Source organism: Chiloscyllium punctatum, chromosome 44, assembly GCF_047496795.1.
Source record: "Chiloscyllium punctatum isolate Juve2018m chromosome 44, sChiPun1.3, whole genome shotgun sequence".
Lineage (NCBI taxonomy): Eukaryota > Metazoa > Chordata > Chondrichthyes > Orectolobiformes > Hemiscylliidae > Chiloscyllium > Chiloscyllium punctatum.
Window position 1 is genome coordinate 63,852,769 of NC_092782.1, and position 23,669 is coordinate 63,876,437.

The 23,669-nt window shown below is 40.8% G+C and overlaps 1 protein-coding gene across 8 annotated transcripts in view; it reads left to right on the top strand.

Annotated features, from left to right (window-relative positions):
* Positions 1-23,669, top strand: part of sema3d (sema domain, immunoglobulin domain (Ig), short basic domain, secreted, (semaphorin) 3D) — a 361,202-nt gene that overhangs the window by 217,031 nt on the left and 120,502 nt on the right. For all 8 annotated transcript variants that reach the window (XM_072563088.1, XM_072563095.1, XM_072563087.1 and 5 more), the window contains 2 exons: positions 6,155-6,283; positions 7,414-7,556. In XM_072563088.1, the coding sequence (XP_072419189.1) occupies positions 6,155-6,283; positions 7,414-7,556 (272 nt within the window). The remainder of the gene's footprint in view (positions 1-6,154; positions 6,284-7,413; positions 7,557-23,669) is intronic.

Genomic DNA, 23,669 nt, shown 5'->3' on the forward strand with positions numbered 1-23,669 from the left:
GGATTCGTCAAGGGCAGGTCATGTCTCACAAACCTCATTGAGTTTTTTGAGAAGGCGACCAAGTATGTAGATGAGGGTAGGGCAGATGACATGGTATACATGGACTTCAGTAAAGCCTTTGATAAGGTTCCACATGGTAGGCTGTTGGAGAAAATGCAGAGGCATGGAATTGAGGGTGATTTAGTAGTTTGGATTAGAAACTAGCTTTCTGAAAGAAGGCAGCGAGTGGTGGTTGATGGAAAGTATTCAGCCTGGAGTCCAGTTACTCGTGGTGTGTCACAAGGATCTGTTTTGGAACCACTGCTGTTTGTCAATTTTATAAATGATTTTGATGCAGGCATAGGTGGATGGGTTAGTAAGTTTGCAGATGACACTAAAGTCGGTGGAGTGGTAGACAATTTGGAAGAATGTTGCAGGTTACAGGGAGACTTGGATAAACTGCAGAATTGGGCTGTGAGGTGGCAAATGGAGTTCAATGCACCTAAATGTGAGGTGATGCACTTTGGGAAAAATAACAGGAAGACCGAGTACTTGGTCAATGGAAAGAGTCTTGGTAGTGTGGATGTGCAAAGGGATCTTGGAGTCCATGTACATAGATCCCTGAAAGTCGCCCCACAGGTTGATAGTGCTGTTAAGAAGGCATACGGTGTATCAGGTTTCATTGGTAGAGGGATTGAGTTCCGGAGCCATGATGTCATACTGCAACAATACAAAATGCTAGTGAGGACACACTTGGAATATTGTGTACAGTTCTGATCGTCTTATTACAGGAAGGATGTGGAAGCATTGGAAAAGGTGCAGAGGAGATTTACCAGGATGTTGCCTGGTCTGGAGGGAAGGCCTTATGAGGAAAGGCTGAGGGACTAGGGTCTGTTCTCATTGGGGAGAAGAAGGCTAAGAGGGGATTTAATTGAGACATACAAGATGATCAGAGGATTAGATAGGGTGGAAGAGTGAGAGTCTTTTTCCCAGGATGATGACATCAGCTTGTACGAGGGGACATAGCTGCAAATTGAGGGGTGATAGATTTAGGACAGATGTCAGAGGCAGGTTCTTTACTCAGAGAGTGGTAAGGGTGCAGAATGCCCTATCTACCAGTGTAGTCAACTCAGCCACATTAAACGCATTTAAACAGTCCTTAGATAAGCATATGGATGATGATGGGATAATGTAGGGGGATGGGCTTAGATTAGTTCACAGACTGGCGCAACACCAAGCCCGAAGGGCCTGTCTGTGCTGTATTGTTCTATGTTCTATGTCTTTTTAAGGATGGCAGCCTGTGACTAGCGGAGTTCCACAGGGGTCAGTGTTGGGATCACAGTTATTCACATTATACATTAACAACCTAGCTGAAGGAACCGAGGGTCCTGTTGCTAAATTTGGAAATGACACTAAGATAGGTGGAGGGACAGGTAGTGTTAAAAAAGTAGAGACGCTGCAGAATGACTTGGACACGCTAGGAGAATAGGCAAAAATGTGGCAGATAGAATACAGTGTGAGAAAGTGCAAGATTATGCACTTTGATAGGAAGAAGTGAGGCATTGACAATTTTATAAATGATGAAAGGCTTTGGAAATCTGAAGCACAAAGGGACTTGGGAGTCCTAATTAAGCTACAATACAATTATATTTTAAGGTTGACATGCAGGTTCGGTTGGCAGTTAGGAAGGCAAATGCAATTTCAAGAGGTAAAGAATACAAGAGCTACGATTGTATAATGCTGTGGTCAGACTGCATTTGGAAATTGTGAGCAATTTTGGGCCCTGTTTGTAAGGAGGGGTGTGTTAGTGTTGGAGGTTTACCCACGAATGATCCTGAAGATAAAGGGCTTGTCATAGAAGAGTGGTTGAGGATTCTGGGTCTTTATTTGATGGAGTTTGGAATGATGAGGTGGATCTGCTTACAATTTCCAGAATACTGAGAGGGCTGGGTAGAGTGGACATGGAGAAGATGTTTCCACTGGGAGAAAAGACTAGGACAGAAGAGCACAACCCCAGAATGAAGGAACAACCCTTTCAAACTGAGATGAGGAGGAATTGCTTCAGCCAGAAAGTGGTGACTCTGTGGAACTCATTGCTGCAGAGGGCTGTGGAGACCACATTATTGAGTGTATTTAAGACAGAGATAGATAGGTTCCTGATTGGTAAGAGGATCAAGAGTTACAGGGAGAAGGCAGGAGAATGAGGTTGAGAATCATATCAGCCATGATAGAATGGTCGAGTATTCTCGATGGGTCAAATGGTGTAATTCTGCTCCTATCTTATTGTCTAATGGAACATATTGATAATGCTACTCATGATGGTATTCCAGAAAAGAGGAAGCCAAAAAACAGGAAGTTTAAGACCAAATGTTCTAACATCTTTCATTAGAAAAATACAAGATTCCATTATTAATGAAGTAATAGTGGACATATAGAAACGCATTAGATAATCAGGCAGTATCAAAGTTTTGTGAAAGGCAGTTCATGTTTAACAAATTTCCTACAGGTGTTTAATTTTGAACAAGCACATTAGATAAAGTAAAACCTGTAGACGTATTATCTTTTGATTTCCAAAAGGCATTATATAAAATATCACATTAAAATGCTGCTGTATAAGGTAAGAGTTTATGGTGATACATTAACATAGATAATGGTGGACTCTCCCTCCTTATGAGCATTTAAACGGGCATTGGATCGGCATATGGAGGATAGTGGGCTAGTGTAGGTTAGGTGGGCTTGGATCGGTGCAACATCGAGGGCCAAAGGGCCTGTACTGCGCTGTATTCTTCTATGTTCTAGATAGCGTATTGGTTAACGAACCGGACAAAGAGTTGGGATAAATGGATCATTTTCAGGTTGGCAAACTGTAACAAGGGGAGTACCTCAAGAATCAGTGTTGGGAGTTCAGCTATTTGCACCCTATACTAATGAATTTCATGAAAGGGCAATTGTATTGTAGCTGCATTTGCTGACAGCACCAAGTTTGGTATTCAGTAAATTAGAAGAAAGTGATGAAATGTCTGCAAATGGAGATGGATTAAGTGAGTGCCAAAAAATTAGTAGGTCACATGTAATATCGGAAAAAGTGAAGTTGTTCACTTTGACAGGCACAATTGAAAAGCAGGATCTAAAAGGGGAAAGACTGCAGAATGCTGCAAGACTCCTCCCACCCTGGTAATAATCTCTTCCAACCTCTTCAGTCAGGCAGAAGATACAAGAACGTAAACACACAGACCAACAGGTTCAAGAACAGCTTCTTCCCCGCTGTTATTAGGCTGCTGAATGGTCCTCTCTAATTTCAAATCTAATGTTGATCTTGCTTTTCGTGCACCTTCTTTGCAGCCGTAACTTTGTAATCTCACTCTGTTCAATCATCCTTTGATCTTTTATGGTATGATTTGCCTGTAATTCTCACACAAAAAATACTTTTCACTGTTTTTCACTGTACACCTGGCAATAATAAATCAATTTTTTTTAAAAATTCAGGTGGATCTGAGTGACCTTATACATGAATCATGAAATATCAGCTTGTAGATATAGTGAGTAATTAGAAAAGTTGGTCTTTATTACAAGAGTGATGGAGAAAAGTAGGGAAGCCTTCTACAAATGTATAGGATATTGTTGCATTTGCACCTGGAATACTGTGCACAGTTTAGGTTACCTTGCATTGGAAACACTTCACAGATAATTCATTAAACTGATTGCTGGGATAAAGGGATTGTCCAGTGAGGGGAGCCTGAGCAGGTTTGGTCTATACTCATTGCAGTTTAGAACAATGAGAAACCTATCAATTTCTGAAAGGGATTGACAGGATGCCTGCAGAAAGGAGGAGTTTTCTCATGGAGGAATCTTGAACAAAGTCAAACAATAGCAGACCTTCTCATGAAGGGAGATAAGGAAGAGTTCTTCTCTTCTGATGATCATTAGCCTTTAGGATTCCCTTCTCCAGGAAGCAGTGGAGGCCAAGTCTATAAATACACTTAAAGCCAAGTCAAACACATGTTTGATCTCCATTAAGGGTTTTGAGAGAGAGATAGGAAAGTGGAGTTACAGCCACAATTAGATCAGCCTTAAACTTTTTGAATGGCATTTGTAGGGCCGAATGGTCTACTCTTCCTCTGAATTCTCACAATCTTTTCGTCTGTTGTCCTTTAGTGGGGGAGAAGGTATTTTCTGATTTGTGATGTCGATAATTTATCCCTGCTACCTCCTGTCTGGTGCAATCAAAAATTTTTAAAAATCATTAGCATTCTGCTTCACATTCTTCCCCCTCACCCACCAACCTCAATCTGTGATATCAAAAAATAAAACAAATGGTCAATGAGAGATTAGAACAACAGTCCTCAACATCTTATATCTTGTGTTTCACCAGTTAAACTCTAACTCTATCGAGATAAAAATAAAACCCTCACTTTTTCTAATGAGTGTGTTTTTACAGAAACATGCATTTTTGTATTATATAAACCATAGGTGGAATTGTTTAAGGACATTAAATTTGTAATCATGTTGCTGAGTATAGGTTTTATTGCTAAATTGCAAAAACAGAATGAGATAATGATTAGATTCCCTACAGTGTGGAAACAGGCCCTTCGGCCCAACAAGTCCACACCGACCCTCCGAAGAGTAACCCACCCAGACCCATTTCCCTCTCACTAATGCCCATAACACTATGGGCAGTTTAACATGGCCAATTCACCTAACCTGCATACCTTTGGACTGTGGGAGGAAACCCATGCAAACACGGGGAGAATGTGCAAACTCCACACAGACAATCACCCGAGGCTGGAATCAAACCTGGGACCTTGGTGCTGTGAGGCAGCAGTGCTAACCACTGAGCCATCATGCTGCCCTATGATTTAGTCATTCACGAGAAGCCTGTGGCTATGTTTCTTTGGCAAGAACTTCAACCCTTTGCATCCCACCCAGAGGATTCACATCCACCAGCGGCTCATGGCATACATGGTGTTTGAACAATGTGGCAGCTCACAACTCTCGTGTGGAAATACACAGTGATAAGTTGCCAGTTTGAAACTAACATTCTCCATCTAGTAGGGACTGTGGAACTAGAGGAGCCTGCATATAATTTATAAAATGAATTGGAGAAAATTGTAGAGTGATAACAAATTGTGAACTATGAGGCACCAAGGAGTAAAAGAATGTTGATGACCAATGTTAAACTCAATGTGAAATCCATCCAACCTATGTAGAGCAGCAAACAGTAATTTGACTTTTGTTGTTTGTTTAATTTTGGAATGTCTATAGGGATATTGACTGAGGGGATGGAGAGAGGAAGTTCCCTTTTATGGGAGAATAGAGAATGAGAGGTCACTGTTCAAATATCAGGGGTCGCCCATTATTACAGGAATGATGTGAAATATTTTCTCTCAGAGCATTGAGGGCTTTGAATCTTCTCTTCCTGAAAAGGTCCTGGAACATAAGAACCAGGAACAGGAGGAGGCCATTCTGCCCCTTGAGCCTGCTCTGCCGTTCAATCGGATCATGGCTGATCTCATCTTGGCCCAAACTCCACTTTCCTGTCTGCTCTCCACAACCCTTCAACCTGTTACTGATTAAAAAAAAGTCGATATCCTCTTTAAATTTACTCAGTATTCCAGGATCCACCACACTGTGGGAGAGAGAATTCCCACAGATTCACAATACTTTCAGAGAAGTAGTTTGTCCTCATTTCTGTTTCAAATCTGTTACCCCTTATCCCTGAACTATGACCTTTCGTTCTAGACTGTCCCACATGAGAAACACCCTGTCTACATCTACTTTGTCAATCCCCTTTAGTATCTGATGTACCATAATTAGATCTCCTCTCATTCTTCTAAACTTCAGAGAATATCGGCCTAACCTGCTCATTCTCTCTTCCTAAGACTAACCCTTCATTTCTGGTAACAATGTAGTGAAGCAGAGCTCTTGAATGTTTGTTTTTATTACAGAAATAAATGCATTGTGGATTTGAGGTGACAATCGGATCAGTGGTGTTCTTGTTGAATGACAGGCTCAACCACCCTCTTCCTGTCCCTGATTCAGATGGTTATATGTGGTGATTGTAACAAGAAAGCATTGAACAAAAAATACAGCCAGATATTCTTGAACTGTTTTCTGGATGAAATAATTTCTTCTGTAACATGGTTGGATTTAATTTTTATTCACTCTCTATTTCCAGGGGAATATCTTTACGCTGGTACAGCATCTGATTTTCACGGCAGAGACACTGCTTTCACCCGCTCTCTGGGACCACCATCCAACCAGCATTACATCCGCACAGACCTCTCGGAACACTACTGGCTCAATGGTATGAGGGTGCAATCACCTCTTTGCCTTTTTAGGTGATTGAGTGCAGTCCACGGGAGAACAAGTGAATAGTGTTGAGATTTGGATCATTTTCATGTCATTTACACAAATGTTACAGATGATGGTGATATGTTTATGAAACCCACTTGACTTTGACCAGCCTTTTCATTTGGATGAACACACCATTCTGTCATGTCTCATGTAAAGACATTAGAGCAGAGCCAGTTGATAAATGTCTCCCACTACACCAGTGCATTTGCATCAAAGGGCAATGGTTTCGGACACACATCAATGGAAGTTGTTAGTGTCACGTAGAGGGTGATGGTCAGCATGATTTCCAAGGCACTGTGAAATGTGAGTCCAAACGTGGAAAGCCTTTCCAAACCACTCTGGATTCATGCTGATACGTTACAGATTTCTTGTAAACTAAAAGTTTTATTTGCTATCTTCACTGTCATGACACAAGTAATGTTACCTCCTGCAGTATGCAGTAGTTCCACTTACACACTCTAGACATTACAGCTTTGTGTGCACACACTTCCAGCCATGTCTGTCCCTCAGATCCACCCAATATAAAGCAGATCACATATGTTGAGCCTATTCTCTGTAGCACAGATATAGAGACAAATCTGAGAAATGGTGTCCTTGCTGATAATGTGTAATTGCTGAGTATCCAACTGTCTGGGTCATGATGAGAGTAGACTGGCTAAAATTGCATAGCAAGTCAGGCAGCATCCGAGGACCAGGAAAATCGACATTTCGGGCCGGAGCCCTTCATCAGGAATCGGGCTCTGGTCCAAAATGTTGATTCTCCTGCTCCTCGGATGCTGCCTGACCCGCTGTGCTTTTCCAGCAACACACTTTCAACTCTGATCTCCAGTCCTCACTGTCTCCCAGTGTTACACAGAGGGCATGTGTGATGTCAAAGGAATTCACCTGCTTTTACTCCAGTGCAAACAGGAGGGCAGTGGATTCGACTCTGCATGGATATAAAATAATGCAATTTTGAACAAAAGGGCAACATTGATTTTTTTTGTCAGATCTTTAAATACTCCATATCATTTACAGTTTCTTAAATTTGCTCAAGAGTAACTGTTTTCATGTAAGTAAAAAAAAAGTTTTTATTTACAGAAGCAAAGTTTATCGGAGCATTTTCCATCCCGGACACCTACAATGCTGATGATGATAAGATATATTTTTTCTTTCGGGAAGCTACAGAGGACAGCAGCACCTCTGACAAGTCCATCTTCTCCAGGGTTGCCAGGGTCTGTAAGGTAACTGAAGGATTGTGACATTGTGAACTTATCCTACTTGTAACACAAGGACTCGTTTATTCATACAGTCTCCACAGTCAATCAAGTGGCAAGCAGTTTGCAAGCAATTTCCTGCTCCTCTCCTTGAAGTCTGGTGATTAGCTGCAGTGACAGTGATAGGCTTTTGGTACCTGACCCAACGCCTAGCTGTTTTGAAGCTAAGCATGAGAATTAGCATGGATCCAACATCAACAGATTTGCTTTGTCTTGACATCAGAGAGTGATCAGGAATGGTGGCTCGATTTTTCCTCCATTTTATCGGGAACCATTGAAATCTATTGTAGTTAGCCCTGTTCTAGCCCAGCAAATACCAGCTGGCTCAACATTGATTAAGATTAACTCCACTAAAACAAAACAGACATTGCTGGAGAAACTCACCATGTCTGGCAGCATCTGTGGAAAGAAAGCAGTTACCATTTTGGGTCTACTGACAGGGTGACACAGTGACTTGAAAGATTGACTCTGTTTCTTTCTCCACAGATGCTGCCAGATCTGCTCAGTTTCTTCAGCAGTTTCCACTTTGGTTCAGATTATAAGCATCTGCAGTTCTTTGTTTTATTAATTTCAATGAAAACTGTTAAGAACACTCTGAAATTTCTCTTCTCTATGTTGAACAGAAACTCTGGGCTAACAAGTTGAGCTTTGACAAAGTGTCAGACTCGAAACGTTAGCTCTTTTCTCTCCTTACAGATGCTGCCAGACCTGCTGAGATTTTCCAGCATTTTCTCTTTTGGTTTCTGGGCTAACAAACTGTGACAACGTAGTATGAAGACTAGTTCGACCTTTCTCCGTGGCATATTGGCCAAATACTGAGCTCTGATGTATTACAGCCAACATTTCAGTTGTTTTTGTTTCATTTAAAAACCTTTTGTGTTCTCCTTGGCTCCTTCCACTTTTGTGAGGTGAGACAGATGTAGCAGATCAAATCTGTCAGTGATGGGGCACCTTCTCATGTTATACTCTTGCTGATGGCTCTATCTGTTAGAGACAAATAAACTGCAGATACTGGAATCCAAGATGGGCAGGCAGGAGGCTGGAAGAACACAGCAAGCCAGGCAGCATCAGGAGGTGAAAAAGTCAACAATTTCAGGTGTAACCGAAGCTGGGTTACATCTGAAACATCCTGATGCTGCCTGACATTCTGTTAAAGGCAGGTTCTGCCACAAGTGTCCCATATGAAATCATCCTTGATTGTTGATTTTGGTTTCGCCGAGTTGCTGTAGCCTTCAATAATCCCAGTGAGAGATAACAGTCCTGAGGTGATGTTTCCATTTTACCAGCTATTAGCTGGTGGGAATCAATGCTTAGAGCACTTACACAGAGCTTACAAGCATTGCTGGTGTAATACTTTGAGTGTCTGACTGGTCTTCTGTCTGTCTACCTCACCATCACGAAGATTCTTGGGTAGAATGTGCTGAGCAGGGAGTTCAGTTCTGCTTGATACATGCCAAAGTTGACATTGTGGTGCTGGAAAAGCACAGCAGGTCAGACAGCATCCGAGGAGCAGGAGAATCCATGTTTCGGGCATAAGCCCTTCATCAGGAATCAGGCTTATGCCTGAAACATTGATTTTCCTGCTCCCTGTTCTGCTGTGCTTTTCCAGTGCTACACTTTTTGACTCTGATCTCCAGCATCCTCACTTTCTCCTAATTGATATGTGCCAAAGCCTGGAAAAGGCAGGTTGTCTTAAACCAACAAAGAACAAAGAAAATTTACAGCCAGGAACAGGCCCTTCAGCCCTCCAAGCCTGAGCCAATCCAAATGTACTGTCTAAACCTGTCGCCCAATTCCCAAGCATCTGTATCCCTCTGCTCCCCACCTACTCATGCATCTGTCCAGACGCATCTTAAATGATTCTGCCGTGCCTGCCTCTACCACCTCTGCTCGCAATGCGTTCCAGACACCCACCACCCTCTGTGTGAAGTACTTGCCGCATGTATCCCCCTTAAACTTTTCACCTCTCACCTTGAAAGGTGACCTCTCGTTATTGAATCTTTCACCCTGGGAAAAAGCTTGTCTCTATCCACCCTGTCTACACCCTTCACGATTTTGTAAACCTCAATCAGGTCCCCCCTCAATCTCCTTTTTTCTAGTGAAAATAAACCTAACCTACTCAACCTCTTTCCTTGGTAACACCTTCCATACCAGGCAACATCCTCGTAAATCTTCTCTGCATCCTCTCCAAAGCGTCCACATCCTTTTGGTAATGTGGCGACCAGAACTGTACACAGTATTCTAAACGCAGTCGAACCAATGTCTTGTACAATTTTAACATGACTTGCCAGCTCTTATACTCAATACCCCGTCCTATGAAGGAATGCATACTATATGCCTTCTTGACCACCTGTGCAGCAACCTTCAGGGTACAATGGACCTGCACTCCCAGATCTCTCTGCTCATCAACTTTTCCCAAGGCTCTTCCATTCATTGTATAATTTGTTCTAGAATTAGACTTGCCTAAATGCATCACCTCACATTTGTCTGGATTGAAAGCCATCTGTCACTTTTCCACCCAACTCTCCAGTCTATCTATATCCTCCTGTATTCTCTGACAGTCCCTTATGCTTTCTGCTACTCCACCAATCTTTGTGTCATCTGCAAACTTGCTGATCATACCAACAGTGCCCTCTTCCAGATCATTTATGTATATCACAAACAACAGTGGACCCAGCACTGACCCCTGTCTTGTGAGTAAAGGATGGACAGACTAGGCATGTATCCATTGGAGTGGAGAAAAGTAAGAAGTGATGTGATTGAAACATGGAAGAAGATTATGAGATGTTTTAACAGGGTGAATGGGGTAAGTTTTTTCCTTGTGGGAGAATCTATAATTAGGGGTCACCATTTTACACTGACATAAAGAGAATTTTCAGTCGCAAAGTGGCGTAACATTTTGGAAACCCCCTTCAAAAGCAATAGGAGAGTCTGGGTATTTCTTATGGTGTGGGTGAGTACATTCTTGATAAGTATGTGGTCAAGGCGTATTTGGCAAAGTCAGAAGTCACACGACACCAGAGCACACAAACATACCAAATGACTGGACTAATATGCCTCCAGCATCATCTTTTTTTTAATCTTTTGTAATTATTTCTCTGCCTCTTTTAATCAGATTAAAGGTCATCCCCTTGTTTTTCAGCTGCTGACATTTTACTCACACTGCCTAACACTCTCGGTCACCTGCAGAGATTTAATAGCTGACACTGCACTCTAACCGTTTGAACTCTCTGCCATAAACTCTGTGTCTGTGTGCTGTTCTCTTTCACTGTGCTCAGAAAGTTTGTGATTTCAAATAAACGTGTTGGAATATAACCTGGTGTCGTGTGACTTCAGACTTTTTCAATGCCAGTCCAACCCCAGCACGTCCACATCAAGGTTTACTGGAGAATAGGTAGGTGTTGAATTTGTGATCACAGTTACCTGATACAGACAGTGGGCATTTACATTAATGATTTTCTAATATTTCATTCAGTTCGTTCAGAAGCAGCAGTTTAGATATGATGTATTAGTTAGAATAGAACCAGAATTAGAATTGGGTTCTATTGTCACTTGTACTCAAGTGAAATGTTGACAAATTCACCATTCCTGATGCCATCTTAGGTACCAAACCTTGAGTAGAAAAACTGAAGAAAAAAGAAATAAGTTAAAACATTCAATGTTACAGTTCTTCTTAAGCTGCGGATTTTTAAAAGATACAAACCTATGGCAATTGTGGATTGTTCACTGACACCAGAGAGCATACAGGCTGTTGTGTGTAGGATGTGTCAGTCTCAGTATAAATTTGGGAAGGCAGCATCTTGTTCTGTAGCTGAGGATAGAGTTTAGGGAGCTCTTTCCTGAGTCTTCCTCCTCTTCATCTGGTCCATTGTCCAACTGGAGAAGACAATTTCTTGATTGGGAATGTTACCTACAAGGGCTACCTGATGAGGACACCCCTGTGCTGCTGAGCACTTGTTGAGATACAATATTTCTCAGGGCTAGTAACATACACTAGGTCAATCAATTTTCTGAACAATTTTGGCCAGTGACCATGGGACAGCTACTCATGACACTGGATAGTCATTGCCCTCTTACCCACCTCCATTTGAAGGTGAAATTTCATTTGTTTGAAGAAGAAAATCTTTTTTTTAAAAACACTGCATTCGTAATTAAGTAGCAGAATGCCGATAAATCTTTTGTTTATGTTTGTGGAAGGTTAGTTACTAATGTAACACTGTTAACTGGAGTTTCATGCTACACAGGAAATCCTAAATATGGAATCATAACAGGGCAACAGTGTTGAGGGGGACCCCAAGTTCCAACTCGGCAAAGTGGAGTAATCAGATCGTATTGAATGGTAGAGCAGGATTGAGAGGCCTTGTGTCCCACTGCAGCTTCTAATTAATATGTTCCTATCTTCAACTTTATCCAAAAATCATTGTTTTTGCACATATTTATTAATACTATATTTGGATCTGACCTTGAGAATTTTGTTCCAATCAAGAGGGCAAATGCCCAACGTTCACAGCTCACTGGTAATATATTTGAAGATCTTTGTGTAATGGTTTATAGTCCATCATCTTCCGGGGATGGTTTAGGGTCATCTAGGACAATTGATTGACCTGTGTAAGTTACCTGCCCCAAACTGTTCTTGTTCCATTTGATGTGGTCCACATTCAAAACAATTTGCATGTCCATTCCTATAGTAAAACCCCAATGTAAAAATGCACACAAGAATGTGTTTTGGGATTTGTTCAAGAGATTTTGCTGCAAGTTGGATTAAATATATCACTTTTACTTCAATGTAAGATTGACTCTTGAGTGATATTCAGTACAATGTGTCGATTTAGTGAGGGAACCCAGTGAACAGGATGTATGTGGCTGACTGAATAAACATTTGTACAGCTGCTGTATTTATCTGGGTGGCAGAACGAGGACACCTGGCATGTAGACCAATGAAACCACCTGTCCCACCCTTAAATATTGGCTCCATTATCCACAGCAAAACCCATCATAATTGGAATTCTCTGCTCAACCCATCCACCACCCTCTCGTCCACACACCCCCGGCTTCCTGTCCTTATTAACGTTTCTGAACGTAACCATTAGGGTGAATGAAAACCCTCAGGCTGGTAAAACCATTCAAACTGCACCTCAATTACTTACTCCATGATAACCCATTCAACAACCTGCACATTCCAGGCATTCATCCTCAATGGTATTAGAGCTTATTAGCTTTACTGGGGATTGAATTCGCCCATGATTACTACATTACCCATGTTATATGCAGCCTAAATAATACTGTACCTTGTGTTATGATCCCAGTTGATATTACTCGATTGAAATTTGACTTGATAGATCTCATTGTGTTTTATTTTGATTTAATGAGGCAGTGTCTCACTGAAACACAATTGCACAGTGCTGCAGAATTGGTTTCAACAATAAAACAAATGTTTATGATGCAAAAGTAATGAAGTAAAATCAAATAAACCAAATTATTTTTGTATAGTATAAGATGGAAGATTTAGAGACACATCAAAAAATACAATCTCATAATTCCAAAAGAACTCTTTTTGAGAACCCACACTGTCGAGAATTCCCTTCTCTACCACATTAATACAACTTCATTTAACTGTTGTTTCAATTTCCAATCTCAACAATCTGATTGTCCCTTCCTTTGGGCCTCATACAACTGAGCTTAGACTTGCTCAGCTTTAAATAATCCCTTCAGCGCTTCAACAAAACACATCCAACCTGAGACTTTGAAGCTAAACTCCATGCACTGAAAGAACCTGTCTGTTAATAATTCTAAACTATCCCCTTTCTTCAGGAGTAGCTGTTTCACTCATCCAGCTTCAGTCAAGATTTATGGAAGATTGTCAAACTGTTCTCTCCACAGAAGCTGCCAGACCTGCTGAGTATCTCCAGTAATTTCTGTTTCTGTTTCAGATCATCAGTATCCACAGTTCTCTGCTTTATTCTCCTGAAGGAGATGTGCCTCTTGTATAATTCCCTCAAGCAGTTCTGAATTTGATTATTATTATTACCTTTAATTATTGAGTTCCAGGCAAAACAAAAGGATTGAAGGTAACATTTGTTATTTAAGGCAATAGTTCTGAAAGGGTTAAGTTGGAGATTGCAATAGGCCACATCCAATTTAATACTGTTATACAGGACTCCTCAACTGATAATAGATAAACACCAGATGACTCATCTCTGGATCCTGATAATCTTGGTAGCTGCAGTAACTCACCAATGTAACTTGTACCTATTGTTATTAAGCATTAAACTACGTCTTGTTGTTCAGAAAAGTGATTCTTCTTGTTGAGACTTACATTGAATACAGTTACCCAAACAGAGTCTTGTATGAAAAGGGTATTAGAGTCAGTACTCCCCCCATTTGTAGCCATGATGTAGAGGTGTCAGTGTTGGACTGGAATGGACAAAGACAGAAGTCGCATGACACCAGGTTATAATCCAACAGATTTATTTGAGATCACAAGCTTTTGGAGTGCTACGCTTGAGTGGGAACTGTTGCAATGAATCTTGATTTCAAATAGTGAGAGTGTAAGTCCTCAAGGTAAAGTGTGTACAATGGAATACTGGGAAGATTCATTATTGCTCTCTGAAAGGTTGAGTTGGAGCTTGGAGTAGATAAATGTGCCGAACAATGAAACTTACATGTCTGTTATTTTGTTTCAGTTGTAAATCATGACCTTTAGATCTGCTTAAGAGAATATGTTAGCGTTATTGCAAATTTTAAAATTATTTGCCAGTTACTTTGTAAATCAAAAGATGAAAATTGTGAACTAATATTTCACATCGGTCCTCTGGGCGTTCTTCTAAGCTTTCAGTTTTATTTGCAGTCACTGAAAATGTCAGTGTGAAATATTAAGTGTTTGAGGAAATCAATTTCCTCTGGTGGCTTCTGCTTTAAGATTGTGATGACTGGTGCTGGCAGCCAACTGCTGGAGATCAACTTACACATCATTAGGAGCAAAACACAAGCAGATTTTCCTGATGGGAAATGCATTCATGTTGAGCGACACAAATGCTACTGAAGTACTTACCTGCTTACAGCTAATGCTTTGTTTTATTTGTAAATTGTGAGCTCGTGCTGTGACTTCAGCTTGAATAAAGCCAACAGAAAGTCTATCCTAGCCAGAACTGACTGCAGTATCTCACACTCTGCACTTCATCAAGTAACTTGGAAGGGGCCAGTTTAAAATGGCCCATAACTTTGCGAGAGTTGTTTATTTGCCAGGAGTCAGACCATCTGAACAGTCACTCAGTTAATCCAGTCAATCAGCAGTTGCTGTGTAAAAATGTTACATTCAACAGAAAAACATTAATGATCACAGAAACACAATGATGCCTGAACATATTGGCCATTTATTTTCTGTCTATTAAATAGTGCTGGAGCTGAGAAATTAATGATATATTGGAACGAACCTTGCCTCATGCTCTGTTCTTCCTAAGTTTTACTCCTAATGGCAGCATGTTTTGTACGTGCAGTAAATGAGACGGGGATGATATCCTTGGGAGTCATGAATGATGAGAGTGTTTGTGTCAGGTTGATGGATTCCCCAATGGGGCATTACTCACCCACTTATTTCCTAAAATGTGGAATTGGTGAGATTATGGAAGGATGGATTGATGTGCATGTACTGCTTTGTTTACTCAAACTGAAAAATGTATTTTCCCTGAGGGTTTTTCTTTAAGATGCATGGCCATCAAATTCAGCCCTTACAAGCAAGGTCATCATTGGGTTTGGGAAGTAAACCAGGCTAGTGGACTGGGACCAAGGGTTCAAATCCAACCCTGGCAGCTGGTAGAATTTCATTGAATCTAATAAATCTGGGATTGCACATGAATTTTAGTAACAGTGAGATTATTGGTGAATCTTGTGAAATCCCATCCCATCCCATCATTGCCAGACAAGGTGGTGGGTTCTTAACTCTTCTCTGAAATTCCTATACAAACCACTCTGTTCCAGTGAAAATCGGGATGGGTAACAAATGCAGGGCCTTATCAGAAATGGGATGTGAACAGCAGAGGCTCTGGTAGAAAACAAGATACTTTGTGGTTTGTTCTTAGACCTCACTGGGTCTGCTAATGAGATCACTGCTGGGTCCAGCTATGAGGCTGCCCCTTTCAGGTGCTCAGGGTCTTCCTATGCACTCACAGTGGTGTTGCTTGTCAAGTACTAAAGCATAAAAAATAGTCATGGAAAACCAATGTCTGAAAGTTGACATCTTGAGCAGAGTTTGAGCGATTGCCCAAGTATGTATGCGTGTGATAACCCTCTTGTTTGTGTTTGACAGAGTGGGGTGCACTGAGAATAACATTAATGGACACGCTGCATGGCATCGGCAATTGGGAGTGTGTGTTTGCAATCCAATCCAAGACTTTTCCATTTGTATGAAATTGTAGAGGCAATGCTTCTCTCTCTGTAACAATATGGTGTGCTATAGAGCACACATTAAAAAAGGAGGGAAACGTTTTCGAGTAGGTACATTATTAAAGACCCATAAAGTATCGACTGCCAGCATGTAAGAGACCCCTAAAGAGACAACATTATAAAAACACCAGCAAATGTTCTGCTCAATTTGACTCCAGATTTTCGAAGGAAATTGAAATGTTTTTGTAATCTCACAATTTGACTCCTCATTTGTTGCGTTAATCAGCTTTTTAAGTTTCAATAATTGTAATTAAGGTTTTGGTTGTAAACTTCTAACAAGAGACTTAACAGCTTTATATGTACATAATTAATCTTGCAGCCCATATCCAGTGGTCTTCTGACTTCAAAGAGAGCCAAACTATTGAAAAATGTCTTCATGTTGTGATTGATGCCACCTTCAGTCTGGCTGAGTTTTAAATGCACAGTTTATGTCAAAGTCAGTGGAGTTTTGAACTAGCGTAATTCATCACAACATGCATGGAGTGCTTAAGAAATGAGTATTTCAGAGAAATTGATGGGAGATGTCAGGATTATAATTGGAAGCCCGGTAGAAATGCTTTCATGATTGCCATGGAATTTATGAAAATAAATAAACTTTTAGTGTATGAGGGATCTTGTGCCTCACTGTCTTCAGGAGTCTGCTGATATTTCTGCAATGTGTGATTCTGCTATCTTTCCAAACCAGTTCTTTGGTTCATAGTAAATCTCAACAAATGAAGATGACAATGAAAGTCCATATGATGTGACTGTTTGCTGAGTATTGAGTGAATTTAACACTTCCAGTGATCATTGGTATGAGTTAATCAAGGCTGTTTGAGCTAGGAGATTATTGTGAAATATGCTGATATTTTCATTTGGTACTTTTAGGGTTTGGTGAATGGTCATAGCTATCATCGATGAACTTACATCATAGAATGCTTCAACCAAAAACACTGATTGTATTTTGGACAACGAGGTGTAGTAAATGGATGAATTTGCTTTTCACAGTATCTGTGAGGTGCTTTCGGAAACACTGAGAAGGTGTTCTAGAACTGCAAATGTTTTTTTCCTTTTAGAAATAGTTTTGAGATCTTGTAATGAATATATTGGAGAGAGAAAAATCAGTGCAGCCACTGGGCTATCGCTATCAGAAATGAAGCAATCTCTGAACAGCCTTTGTCTGCACACCACCCACCCAAGCAGACAGTGAGTGAGGGTCTGCTGTGTCCCCAGATGCCAACTGCTAGGTCCCTCCTTCCTTCACCTGAGGCTTTGTGACTCTCAGGTTAAGCCACCACCAGACTCCTCTCTCTATTGAGATAGTGGGGCTATGGTGACTTCCATATTTAACTTTATTGTCCTGCTGTCTTTTTTACCCTTGACCGTCTCCCCAGTCTACCATTACAGCTGTTCCTTCAGTGCCTGTGGACAAGCTTGCAAACGTCTTTGAGACTTTGAGATTTCCGACAGTGGGACCTGGTTGTAGATATCTTTGTATATCCCATGACCTGCAGCTCTTGTGAAATAATCAGAGAAAGTTGCTGCACTTGCAACCACTGAACTGCGAGGTCAGTCTCGGAATTTGCAACTTGGGTTCTAACACTCCCAATGCTTGATGTTCAGGCATTCGCTCCCTGTAAAAAAAAAAGACAAAGTTTCCAGATTTATCTCCCTCCTTCCCTTTCAGTAATCCAGGCTGCCTGTTCCACCTGGGGAAAGCAGGGCATTCCTCCTTCAACACCAGCACCCATTCCTGGGATTTAACCAAGGTCTCTTTAAGAGATGTTTGGAGAGATGCAGAAACAAGCAGGGAATAGAGGGATATGGACCATGGGCAGGCAAATACGGTTTGTTTAAAATGGCATCATGGTCAGCACAGACATGGTGGACCGAAGGGCCTGTTCCTGTGCCATACTGTTCTATGTTTCTATGTGGAAAACAGTTTCAATCTTGTCCTCCACCAGAGGAACTTCTTGAGTAAATGAAAGTTTCAAGGTGAGTGATGAATGGAAGCTTCAAACTGAAAGGAGGATCTTGTCTTGGTTACTTGGACAAGTCTGAATTGCATGTACACTATCATGGATGACTAAAGAGTGCAGCTTCATCAAGTCACTTTAACCACAAACACTGATTGTTCACCTCCCTTCAGATTGTGAAGGATTCCAGTCAAGGAACTGGTGATCAGTTTAAAACATAATTTGGAGAAACAAAATCAAGTCAAGTTTCCCCAAAGCGACTTGATGCACTTGTGCTTGAGTTAATGAACTACTGAGGAATTTTTGCTGCTCGAGAGTTTTACTGTCTGTGTGGTCCGACAGAATTTTTAAACAAATTGATATTGGTCTCTTTGGTGTTAACTCGTGCAGACCTGTAACTTAGAACAAAGATAAACACATGTTCTTATGTGACTGCACCAAATGTATTTGTTGGCAAACCTTCTGAGCTTAATATTCAATCCAGTGATTTTTAGAATTAATTTTCACCATGATATCTTGTACTACTAAGGGATAACATTAACTTAAATAACTTTCATACAGTGCTTTATTCACTTCATTCATACCAAAATATATGAAAATGAACAGAATATTATCATTTATCGTGAGGGGCGTTGAATATAAAAATAGTGAGGTTATATAAAAATAGTGAGGGTATTGCTGAGAACACAACGAGAGTACTGCCTGCAGTATTAGTCTCCCTATTTAAGGAAGAATATAAGTGTGTTGCAAGCTGTTCATAGACTCTGAACTGGATTGGGAAGATTGACTCATAGGCTGAAAAAATTTGGAATCATCGGCAGGAGATTTCCTTGCCCATGTTTGGTCTAATGTCATGAGACTTCATTGGGATCTCATTGACTTCCAGGGCTAGTCTCTCTTAAATGTATATCAATGTGATGCCATTTTTTGTAGATGGTGATGGTAGAGTCTGGGACATTGTTATTCCATGAGTAAAAATATGTGAGGCGGTAAGAAACTCTCTCAGTATTGGCATAAGCCCCCAGATGTTAGTAAAAAAGACTTTGCAGGGTTGAGAGAGCCAAGTCCTTTTTTTTTGTCATTTCTGGTGCTTTAATCAATGCCAGGCAGCCTGTCTAATTTTGTTCCTTGTTTTGACACTGTAGTGTTTAGATACAGATTGAATCTTAAATACTATCATATTATTGTGTGTCTGAAGTCACATTTAGGCCAGACTGGATAAGAATGGCAGGTTTCCATCTTGAAAGAACATTAATTTATCAGATGAGGTTTTTATGACAATTGACAATGCTTTAATGATCACTGTTACTAAGACTTGCTTTTATGATGAAGGTTCATGATAAAACATCGTTATCTGGGTTCTGAGATGGTGAAGAAATGGATTTTTCTTTTCCATTCTGTGAAGAAGTGGCACTTTTTAAAATTGGCTAGGCAGAGGTGGGTACTGCAGATGCTGGAGATTAGAGTCAAGATTAGAATGGTGCTGGAAAAGCACAGCAGGTCAGGCAGCATCTGAGGAGCAGGAGAATCCTGCAGGATGCTGCCTGATCTGCTGTGCTTTTCCAATACCACTCTAATCTTGACTGTTTTTAATGGTCAGAAAGTCATTTTGAACAGTTAGTTTAAAGTGCATTTATAAGAAATTATGCAATTTTAGGTCAATAACCACCAAACAACCTGCAGAAATAATTGCCCAGAGATTAGCTGACTTCAGTTTTATGACCTCCAGAGGCAGAGAAAGGCATTAATTTAGTGACAAGAGATCTATAACAGCTGATGTGCTATTTGAAGCAGTCTCCCAATAGTCAGGGTGTAGAGTCTGAACACTTTAGAAACCAATGGGAAGAAAGATTCCAAAGCAGAGGCTGTGGATGTGCCAGTGAGGAAGACATTTGCCAAGATTTTAAGACACAAATTTCGGGAACCCACATTAAGAATAGTGAGCAGCAAATTACTTTAAGGCTCAGACAGTAACTGAAGGAACTAGCATCTAGTGAGGTAAGGATTTGGGAGAAGGCACCTCAAGCCTTAACATTGTTGAACTCAGTGTTGAGTCAAAAAGGCTGTTGAGTTCCCAAGTGGAAAATGAGGAGCTGTTCTTCCAGCTTGTATTGAGCTTCACTAGAGCACTGCAGCAAGTCTGAGCATTTGAAGAACTGCTCTAACAGCCCACCCTGTTCTGTGACCAACATCTCAGTCTCAGGCTTGCTGCAGTGCTCCAGTGAAGCTCAGTGCAACTAGAAGAACAGCTCCTCATTTTCCCCTTGGGGACCCTGCAGCCTTCTGGATTCAATATCGAATTCAACAATTTTCAGGCCTGAACTCTTCCATGTCCTAGCCCTGACCCCCACACACCAGGCCTTGTTATCACATAGTATGCTAATACACACAACCCATTGTTAGATACTAATAGTCCCCATCAGCTGCTATTGATTCCCCCAGGCTGACTGTTATCCACCCCTTTGTCTCTCCAACCATTCTCTTTTTTTAGGCTCTCTCCCCACCTATCGTTTACTCCTTAGCCCTTCCCCTCCACCCTATCTGCGTATAAAACCCAACCCTCACACACCAGGCCTTGTTATCACATGATCTGCTATTACACACAACCCATTGTTACCCACTAACAGTCTCCATTAGCCGCCATTCATTCCTCTGGGCTTTATCCCAACTTTATTCCTTACACCTTCTGCCCACCTTCCTTCTGCATAAAAACCAACATTTTCCTAGCTACCATTAGTTCTGGGGAAAGGTCACTGGATCCAAAAAGTTAACTCTGTTTTTCTCTTCACAGATGCTGCCAGACTTCCTGAGATTTTCCAGCAATTTCTGTTTCACTCTGAAATCTGACTTGTTGCTGGGATTATAACATACTTGATTCCAGAATCTTTATGATGAATTCGCACTCTGCCAACTGCCCAGATGGGATTTGAACCTATCTCACCTGGGTCTCTAGTCTGTGAATAAGTAACAATCACACTATCCCATCATCTCCCTATAGCTCACAAGGGGGTGATTATATTGCAATGTTTGAGTATAAGATTGATCCTTTCACTGATCTATTGTTGAAAATTATTCAATTTCAAAGATACACAAGTAAATCCCTTATGTTCATTTTAGGGACCCTGCATACATTTCTGAAAGTTATACCTTAGTGTCACTGACTTTACCCGTCTGGTAATAATTAGTGGGACACTGATGCAAGTGCAAAATGGGAAATCTCATTTTCTCTTTTCCCTGTGAATTGTTGATGGGCTGGTTTATTTTTCCTGTAATGAAGGTATGTAATATTATATCGCAACAAGCCCTGTTTCTGAAGTTTGTATTGATGGTGTGGCTTGGAGTAATTTTCTTCAGAAAGTCTTTAAGTGGACACAGAGCCTTTCATCAGGGATAACACTATATGTATGTTAAAGTACTTGTACTTTGGACTTTGGATTGCTTTGCATGAACAAAGTCAGGTTTATGCTAAAGCTTTTTCTCTTTAAACAGTCAGTAAACTTGTGTCTACTTGGCACTAAGCCAATAAGAATAAATTCAACAATGGACTTCTATTCAGATTGTCCATTTTCAATGATAGTCAACCCTTATAATAAATAAATCTACTTTATAACCATAGTAACAATCAGGAGAGAAATAAACAGTACTCGGGAAAATAAATTATGTTTCTTTATCAGAGAAACAGTCTGTGATTCACCACGATATCTTCACCACTACCTCCAGTGCTGTGTAGTCACAGTATAACTTTGTTGGCAGGCATTGGTGCTGTCTTTCATTGTTTCCTAGTCAGGGTTGAATGGGCTGAATCCAGCTACTGGGTTCAGTAAAATAAAAACCCTGCTTCCCCTCTCCTCATGAATAGGATTGAATCCTCCCAGGTGTGGCTTGGTCTCTGAGTTAAACAGTCAGCTTACTCTCTCTGGGCATAGGCAGTGACATTTGGACACATTTGTGCGGCAGGGTCAGGGGTGGGTGAGGTTGGGGGGAGGCGGGGGAGTAAATTGTTCTGACTTCTGCAACGTATGGTTCTGTATATGCCAGCTATATGTAAGGTGCAGCCCTGCAATCTCCTCAATTGCTCTGAAGAAGGGTCACCAGACCTGAATTGTTCAGTCTGCTTTCACTCCACAGATGCTGCCAGACCTGCTGAGTTTCTCCAGCAACTTCTGTTTTTGATTCCGATTTCCAGCATCTGCAGTTCTTTGAATTTTTTATTTAGTATACAACAATATGAATGTCATTGTCAGGATTGTGGGAACTGTGTAAGAACACGATCCTGTCGCATTGTCCATCATCTGAAGTATTATCACAATGTGTAGAGATTATATATGTAAATATGGCCCTGTTTTGTTGATTTGTATCCTTCCACATGCTTCCACAAGGAGAGATGCTATTCCCTGAAGGAAAGGGGGATTGTTGTGGTAACAGTTATTTACCATCAGGATGTATCTTCAAGTGGGCATCAATGTGCCATCGTGCTATGATATTGCTATAAAGGCACAAGCTTCTTGAATCGATATTGCTGATTTCTAATCAATCAGGAAAGTCGCTCAGTCAACCAGCCTGAGTTCTGACTATACCAATACCTGAATTAAGGTTTGATGTATTTAGTTGTTTGATACATATGTTCCCTGATAGTTGTTCTCTGTCAGGACCCAGCCCCAGGGTTAGGTAACACATCACCATGGTGGGATTTGAACCCATGCCTTTGGAACATTAGCCAGCTCTGGACTGGGAGACCATAATGCCGCTATCTCTCCAGGGATCAGCTGGTCTTCCCTCTCTGGTCACTCTGTCTGCTTGGCTGGAAATCCCCAGCACACACCCCCATTCCTACTCACCACCCTCTGCCCCAAGCATCATCACAACTCAATGTGCAATATTGTTTCAAATATGCTGCCATTGAACAGAAGTGATATGCTCATTAGCATCAAAAAATAAAAAAAACTAACTTATTAAAGTTAAAAGTGTTATTGTGGAGGCATGGAAATATTAGTCTGTATATACCAAACAGAACACTCTATGCAACTGTTACCAGGGTCCCTGTGAAACCTGCTGTTATATATTTAGTGGATACAGTAATTATGGTTCTGGAATTTTCTTTGGATTTTTTTGCCACCTACCTCTTTCCTCCGACGTTAATGTCTTTGAACTTGACATTGTGAATGGACTGTCTGACATTATAATTACTTTGGGTTTTCAAGTTAGCTCACTGCTCGACTCCCAAGAACAGAATCTCCAATAGATTGAATGTAATTGCAAAGATTTCCGAGAAACTTAGAAATTATGGTTATGTTAAGAGAAGTAGACTCTGTAATAAACTGTTCTGGCATTCACCCGACTCCCTTGAATAGTACTTTATGATGACAATAAGTGGACTTTCTGTGCTACTGCTTGTGGGTAGTCTGGGTGTGGATAACAGCTGCAAAGGTTGTGTTACCAGGGCCTGGCCCTATAATGGCATTGCTTAAATACTTCCTATTGACCCATTGTCTACATTGATGATCTTCAATTCTTGTGAACTTGTGGAGGCAAGCAAAAGTTAGTTTAAATGTTTGTAAATTTCTGACACAGATTAGATGAAATTTCCACATGTTGGCTTTCTTGAGTGTTTTCCTGAATATTCTTTTCCAGTCAAATTCTAGCATCTGGCATGTGACACATTACAAAGTCTTTTTTATTTATT